This window comes from Lactuca serriola, chromosome 2 (genome assembly GCF_051521515.1).
Source record: "Lactuca serriola cultivar US96UC23 chromosome 2, Lser_US96UC23_V15, whole genome shotgun sequence".
Classification (NCBI taxonomy): Eukaryota; Viridiplantae; Streptophyta; class Magnoliopsida; order Asterales; family Asteraceae; genus Lactuca; species Lactuca serriola.
The window spans coordinates 191,670,956-191,678,400 of record NC_136409.1 but is presented as its reverse complement, the minus strand read 5'-3'; the positions used below and the strand labels follow the sequence as shown (position 1 = coordinate 191,678,400).

The window sequence follows — 7,445 nt, the reverse complement described above, 5'->3', positions numbered from 1 at the left end:
GTTATATAAAAAATATCCAAAATCAAGATGTTTCATTTATAATTCATATATTTATAAATATAAGTTTATTAAAAAATAAGCTCAAATAAAATAACTAAAAACAAATCTAATGTTAAATGAACAAATGTTATGAAATTGATAAAGAGGTTGTTCTCTTACGTTAATTCTACTCTTCACGTTTTAAACTAATCGAGTGCCAATGAACATAAATGATACTTATGCATCTTTTTACCTAATTTTTAAGGCCTACGGATAAAATGAAAAGGAAAGAATGTGCAAATTGATTACAACCATGGATTAATATTATACTATTTCAATAAAATTTTAGAAAAAAAAACATTAAAGATTATACTGTAGATATTTAAGAGGCTCAATTATTCAGTTTTAATAATATAAAGATTTGGAATTACTTGATCGCCAATTAATAATCAAGTTTTACAAATCATTCTATTTAAATCATTTAAATTTCTTTTAAAGGTTTGAGCAAGATCCACAATCATTCAATAGAAACTATTGGAAAAAAATTTTGGGTAAACGGTCATGTTTTCAGTATCTCAAATTACATAGAACATTATTATGTTCATTTTAATTATTAAAATAAAATCTTTGATTAGAAGATATTTAATAAAAATTGATAACACCCCCACAAAAAAATAATCATGATTTATTATTTTGTCGAATGTTTGTCAAAATATTATTTTGTAAAGAAATTATAAACGAAACTAATCTTCTATCTACACGAGAACAAAAAGAAGAAACTAGAACACAAAGACCAGGGGGCAAGTAGAAACCCTAGTTTCAACTTTCAAGGTTCGAGATACTCTCTTCATTTTTAGGGTTCCAATATCAGATCGATCGCAATCGGTTTGTCTGGAAGCTTTGATTTCGTCCGTTTTTGGAGCTTCTACTCGTACAGCTGTGTTCTGTTCGATGGCGGAAGATAATAATAGAAGAAACGGCGGCACTGGAGACGATCGGAGCGAGACGAGTGATTACTCATCTGAGGACGAAGGGACGGAGGATTACAGGCGCGGAGGTTATCATGCTGTTCGTATTGGTGATAAATTTAAGCATTCGAGATATATTGTTCAGAGCAAGCTCGGTTGGGGTCATTTTTCCACCGTTTGGCTCGCTTGGGACACTCAGAAATCGGTATGTCTTCTACTTCTTTCGTTGTACCTGAGTTTCCGTTAGTCAATATCAGTGGTTTCGTTGATTCTGGACAAAATTGTTTTCTATTCTAATACTACTTCCTCCTTCTATCAACTATACCAAACTCTACTTTAGATAACTTGCTTGTTTGCATTACAAAGATTCTCAAGCTTATCATTCGCGATATATTAGTACAGAGAGAATAAACTTTTAAAGCTAATTAGTTTAATTTGAGCTCTGAAATTAGCTGTTTGAGGATTGGTTTTGATAATTTGAGCACTGAAATTACCTGCTATGTTGTTTATGATCGCTTGATGTTTTCTAATTGACGAATTAAAACCTGGATTTGGTTTGTAGAGATATGTAGCTTTAAAAGTTCAAAAAAGTGCTCAACACTACACCGAGGCAGCAATGGATGAAATCACTATATTGAAGCAGATAGCTGAGGGGGATCCAGATGATCAAAAGTCTGTTGTGAAGCTTTTGGATCATTTCAAACACTCAGGACCAAATGGACAGCATGTTTGTATGGTTTTTGAGTATTTGGGTGATAATCTTCTGACATTAATCAAGTATTCAGATTACCGAGGAGTCCCTCTCCACAAGGTTAAAGAAATTTGCTTCCACATTTTAGGGGGTTTGGATTACTTACATCGCCAGCTTTCCATTATACACACTGATCTTAAACCAGAAAACATTTTACTTCTATCCATGATTGATCCAGAAAGAGATCGAACAAAATCAGGCACACCCCTCATCCTCTCATCAAGTAAAGATCTTTTAGCTGACTCCGGGCCTTCTAAAGAAGTTAAGAATTCAAATGGTGATCTCACCAAGAACCAGAAAAAGAAAATCAAGAAAAAGGCTAAGAAGGCTGCCCAAAACGGTGCTGGAAGGGAAGATCTTGATGAAGTTGAACAAGACAATGATTCAATCAATCCTGATTCTTGCTCTAATGAGAAACCAAATGGGGTGGACTCCATTGAAGACCATGCTTCTTCTTCAGTTGTGAAAGATGACTCCAAGAATCATCCTGATGTAAGGGAAAGGAATCAACTTCGTGGAAGAGGGAGTCGATCAACAAGACAAAAGCTATTGGCTGATGTTGATGTTAAATGCAAGTTAGTTGATTTTGGTAACGCATGTTGGACTTATAAACAATTTACTGGAGATATACAAACTAGGCAATACAGGTGTCCAGAGGTTCTACTGGGATCCAAATATTCAACTTCTGCTGATCTATGGTCTTTTGCTTGCATTTGCTTCGAGCTTGCAACTGGTGATGTCCTCTTTGATCCTCATAGTGGTGACAACTATGACAGAGATGAGGTGAGTTTTTTTAACATTTTACTTTTGTTGTGACTTGTGAGTATATAATGAGTTATGACATATTGACATGGTATGTACTTTTTACAGGATCATTTGGCTCTAATGATGGAACTTCTTGGAATGATGCCTCGAAAGGTGAGTTGGGTGGATATGGATAATTGATGGTTTATGTTTAAGGTTTATAACATGAAAAAAATTGATATTGCAGATAGCTTTAGGTGGGAGATACTCGCGTGAGTTTTTTAATAGACATGGGGATTTGAGGCATATAAGGCGATTGCGTTTTTGGCCTTTGCATAAGGTGCTTAAGGAGAAATATGAGTTTAGTGAACAAGAGGCGACTGATTTGGCTGATTTTCTTGTTCCTATTCTTGATTTTGTCCCTGAGAAAAGGCCTACAGCTGCTCAATGCCTTAGTCATTCATGGTTCACTGGTGGACCTCGGGTACTTACTCCCAAGGCTGATGTTGTTGATGATGATAATAATAAGAGTTGTGAGAAAAGTAAAGAGAAACATGAGAGGGAAGCTATGGAGGCTGGAGTTGGGAACATAGCTATTGGCGGAGTTTCAAAGACACCATCAAAACAAGCTTCTTGAGGTAACTATTTTATCGTTTTAGGTTTTTGATTTAAAAGTTATCTTATACATTTATTTGTTTTTTTACTTTTCAGTTGTCTGGGCTTAGCAGTTGATATTTTTGACCGTGGCATGGGGATTTTGTGCATCAGGTTATTGGAAAAACATTGCCAATTTTCTTAAGGCTGTATGCATATTCTTTGTACAATTTATGTATTAGGGGGATTTGCTTGGATTGGTATGATTTATGATGATCCCAAACCAATTGTACATCTTATTGGACTGGGTCCGTGATTTTCTTTTTCTTTTGCTACCAGACAAATGAGAATATGCATTAATGCATATGCGCATGTCTTAATCTGGATTATTATTATTATTATTTTTTAATACTACTTTTATTTGCCAATCTGTTGAAATCTCTTTGGTCCCATTTGACAGCAAGTTTGGGCCCTCATTTTGTGTTATTTCTGATATCCTCATCTTGATCAATGCCCACCCTGGATACTCTTATGTCTTGTCTATTTGTTTTGATGATTTTGCTTTTCTTTTTTTGTCCCCGATTCTATTTATGTATAAAATATGATTCAACAGTAATCCAAGTAATTCACACTCAAGCATTAACATTTTAACAATGATAGTATGTATCGCCTCCCTCACATAACAAGTAGTAAATAAATTGTATTCACAAGAAGAAGAAAGATCCAAATCAGCAATAATATCTTCTCTGGGAAGTGAAGTACAGTACTAGACTTGAGAGTTTTGTCATCTTGCATCATGTCTTGATTTGGGCAGGTGAGGCTAAAAATGGTAATTCCTTGTTGCAAGTCTGAAATGATACTATCTGAGTTTATGTGATGTGACTTTGATCATACATACGGGTGTAACTTAGTACATTGTTTGCAAATTAAGCCTAAAGTATTTTCCTTGTTCTGAGGTATGTGTACATGACGAAAAACGCCACCACAGCACCAAAGATGATTCCTCCTGTTGTAAGCCAAAAGGCAAACTGCATATATATGGTAGAAATAAGACATGATTTGATTTTTCCATTAAGCATATGATTAGAATAAAGAAAAGAAAAAAGTAGTATACCACATGTTCTTCGAGGTAGGATTTTAGATTCATGCCAAATATACCTACAATAATACAAATAACAAGTACAACCAAAAAACAAACAGAAAGTGAGTGTTTTCATTATTGAAAAAGAAAGAAAGTAATAGAATAGAGGATGGGCAATTTAACCTGCAACGAGAGCACCAACCGCAACACAAAAAGTCCCAACCTGAAGAAGCAACTCAAATCTGCTCACCTCAAGCCTCCGAGAGCTGATAACAAAAACGATTAAGATTAATTAATAATAATATTAAAAATTCCTCAACAACAAAAGTCAGACAAAAGTAGTAGAAGATTACAAAACCTTAGGTTAACAGATATGGAGTCTTCCATTTCTCTTGCTGACTCAAGAAGCCTTTCTGCTTGATTATGACATGATTCACATCTGCAAAAGCAACCACACACATAAATGATAAATCACAATTCTGGACTTCAAGTGGAAGTGGTTCAGGGACCATTGAATTAGTTACAGTTACCTTTGAAGATAGTTTTCCAGTAGCATCTCAATTTCTTCCTCTTCTTCTGCATGTGAGAAATGAGAATGATTCCAACAGTTAGAATATTCAACAGTCAATAATAATGGGAATGGGCATCTAGTTTGAAAATATGTGACAAGTAAGTTACCCTCGGCTATCTGCTTTTCCTGTGGGACAGAGCACTCCAAATCATTGTTTCTACTGAGGATGCAGTTTCTGCCCACTATACAAAGGCGACGTATTTCATGAGAATCCTCAAGTATATCAAACAACATTTGTTTCAGTGCCCCTGCTTTCGATCCCAATTCAACCTTCAATGCCATAAAAAAATTCCAATTATATATGTATGGCAAGTTGATGTGATGTACAACTGAAAATACATACCAAGGTTTGCTTGCTAATCCGAAGTTGCTCCAATATGTCAGCAGTTAACTTGTTTGGCAAAACCTCTAGTAAAGCTTGAACCTGAACAATACATACATACAGAAATAAAAGCTTCTCATCATTTCCATAAATTATAAATATGATCTTGCTGTAAAATGAAAGATAATTACATATATACTCACTATGTTTCCATACTCACACGTGGGTCTAATTCCATCAGTCTATCCTCAAACCGTTGTATTCGCGAATGCAGGGCAGCTTCAACTACCTGAAATATCAAGTTCAAACTCCAATATTCTTTCTAATAAACATGGGAGAGAAATCACTCAATCACCATTAACCAACCTCAAGTTCAAAGGGCATTACAGGGCCTCCATTACTGCTTTTAGGATTTAATCGTGGTAATAATGCATCTATAAAAGCTTTCCCTGCTCTCCTAACATAAATAAACCACAAAATACCAATCTTAACTATCCCTTTAACCTTTGATTTCGCAAGATATGGAGGAAAACAATGCTTACCTGTTGTAATTAAATATAAACACACTTTCTTGCATTGCAATTGCCCGCAATGGCCCCAAATTTAATAGTATGGCATTCTCACGAACCTGCAAAACACCCAAAATTCTTCTACACATCAACCACACAAGTCATATAAGTGGTAACAAAAAAACTACTAATGGATCATAACTTGAGCCTAAATGCAATTATAAGTCATTATCAAGTAGATTATTCCCATGATCTATCTTGCAGTTTCAAATGATCTTCAAATAAGAAGATAAATTCTTTAATGAATTCAGAACGCCAATTTCATTTCACCTTGGGTATAATATGTAGGTGCCCTAAAAGCATATGCAATTTTGGCAGCAAATGAATTGATGGAATATCTCAGAATGGAGATGAAGAAAGTGGCTACAGGATTTTGATTTTCTTAGGCATGAACTAAAACACCATTGGTGATAATTTGAGTTGATATCTTACCAGCAACGAAGGCATTGTATTGGTCAACCATAGTGAAGGATCAACACTACGAATGTCTCGAGGGCGGAGACCTGCAACCAAAACCTCATTTTAGTGAAGATGCAGAGAAAGTAATCTCAGTAAATCACAACTCAGATGTTGTGGTATTAATCACAAGTATAAATAAGGTGAAATGCAATTAGGAATAGCTTGTATGTGCATATGAAGAAGCTTGAACATCATAGATTTTTGAAAAGCGCTATATAGATGGAACAGAGAATGGCAAGTAACAGCTACAATTTTGTTCACTAGAATAGCAAAAGTTATGTTATTAATTAGAACATTCCACACACCACTCGACTTTAGTAGATCCCGTCTATTGATTTTTCTGGTCGACACCATTCCACTTGAACTCACTTCTACAACCTTTAGAGGAATAAACATAAAACTCTATTAGAAACGTCGATCAAGTTCACGATGAAATAAGCTAAACTAAACTGCCACTTAAGAATTAGGATAAAGTAATTCTAGGTATATCAATCTCCCCAGCCTGAAGCCCTGAACTGCAACTGAAGCAAAAATGGAATTGAATAATTTCGTAACAGACCTCATAAACCGGTTCACGAATCCCAAGGTTTAGAGCATCAGACAAAGACGATACATTCCTTCGAGAACCACCGTCCTCCGCCTTCTCCACATTATTGGGACTCTGATGAGAGTTTTCACGGGAATCGTCATCGTTGTCACTTGTTAACGTGTCGACCTCTCTCTCCTCCGTCGATTTGCCATAACACCTAAACCTAACAGTCGACGAGAATTTCGGTAGAACCGGAAACAACGAATTCCCAGTGTTCCGCAGAGCGATCACTTGGAATTTTGACCGGATCAAAGTGTATCCCCTAAATGGAGCGTACGACGACGGAGATGGCCGATGACCCACTGGTAAATGAATTAACTGTGATGGTGAAGAAATCGGAGTTGTTAACGCCATTTTAGTTCTTGCAACCGAAGTATGTCATCGGCGAACTTTACTTTGTTTGGTTTTGTTTGTAGAGGATAATACAAAAGGTTTGGAATTCGAATTCCTTGGAAATTCGTATGAATATATTGGTGTGGTTGTGGTGATTATGAGCTAGCTAGTGAAGAAGACGACAGTTGCTGTTCTGGTGGTTATGTTGTGTCCACGTCGGTTTTATCGACCGTATCCCGTTATCTTTCGCCAAAAACTCTTTTTCACGATACGGAATTGTTTTTATATGCGTGCAAGACGAATCAAATTCAAACATTGTTATCCAATAGTAATTCGATTACAACTGGTTGAAATTTCAACAACATCCAAACTAGGATCGACAATTCTCGACACGACACGAAATAAACGGGTTTGGGTACCAACCCGTTAACCCGCCAACCCGTTTATTAAACGGGTCATATATAGGTTTCTCAAAAAACAAACGG

General features: G+C 35.9%; 2 protein-coding genes across 2 annotated transcripts; one reads left to right on the top strand and one right to left on the bottom strand.

The window, feature by feature from the left end:
* Positions 1-729: 729 nt before the first annotated feature.
* LOC145087885 (uncharacterized) lies at positions 730-3,464 on the top strand. The gene is made up of 5 exons (XM_079025987.1): positions 730-1,152; positions 1,510-2,481; positions 2,569-2,616; positions 2,690-3,080; positions 3,154-3,464. Exons 1-4 carry the CDS (start codon positions 931-933, stop codon positions 3,077-3,079), a joined length of 1,632 nt encoding a protein of 543 aa, XP_078882113.1. The 5' UTR covers positions 730-930; the 3' UTR covers position 3,080; positions 3,154-3,464.
* Positions 3,465-3,641: 177 nt separating this feature from the next.
* On the bottom strand, positions 3,642-7,189 carry MGT10 (magnesium (Mg) transporter 10). Its single transcript, XM_079025988.1, has 13 exons — positions 6,598-7,189; positions 6,344-6,416; positions 6,012-6,082; positions 5,553-5,638; positions 5,377-5,467; positions 5,231-5,299; positions 5,032-5,112; positions 4,796-4,958; positions 4,648-4,693; positions 4,476-4,556; positions 4,301-4,383; positions 4,151-4,194; positions 3,642-4,064 (listed from the first exon to the last, which is right to left on the bottom strand). Exons 1-13 carry the CDS (start codon positions 6,979-6,981, stop codon positions 3,969-3,971), a joined length of 1,368 nt encoding a protein of 455 aa, XP_078882114.1. The 5' UTR covers positions 6,982-7,189; the 3' UTR covers positions 3,642-3,968.
* Between the last annotated feature and the right edge of the window lie 256 nt (positions 7,190-7,445).

What these genes read in the sequence shown, in the direction of transcription:
- LOC145087885 (XM_079025987.1), top strand. Translation starts at nt 931, where the DNA reads ATGGCGGAAGATAATAATAGAAGAAACGGCGGCACTGGAGACGATCGG. An exon ending in CTTGGGACACTCAGAAATCG is followed by an intron (nt 1,153 to 1,509) that starts GTATGTCTTCTA and finishes TTTGGTTTGTAG; the next exon opens with AGATATGTAGCTTTAAAAGT. An exon ending in ACAACTATGACAGAGATGAG is followed by an intron (nt 2,482 to 2,568) that starts GTGAGTTTTTTT and finishes TACTTTTTACAG; the next exon opens with GATCATTTGGCTCTAATGAT.
- MGT10 (XM_079025988.1), bottom strand. Translation starts at nt 6,981, where the DNA reads ATGGCGTTAACAACTCCGATTTCTTCACCATCACAGTTAATTCATTTA. An exon ending in GGATCTACTAAAGTCGAGTG is followed by an intron (nt 6,083 to 6,343) that starts GTGTGTGGAATG and finishes TTTTGGTTGCAG; the next exon opens with GTCTCCGCCCTCGAGACATT. An exon ending in TGATGGAATTAGACCCACGT is followed by an intron (nt 5,113 to 5,230) that starts GTGAGTATGGAA and finishes TGTATTGTTCAG; the next exon opens with GTTCAAGCTTTACTAGAGGT.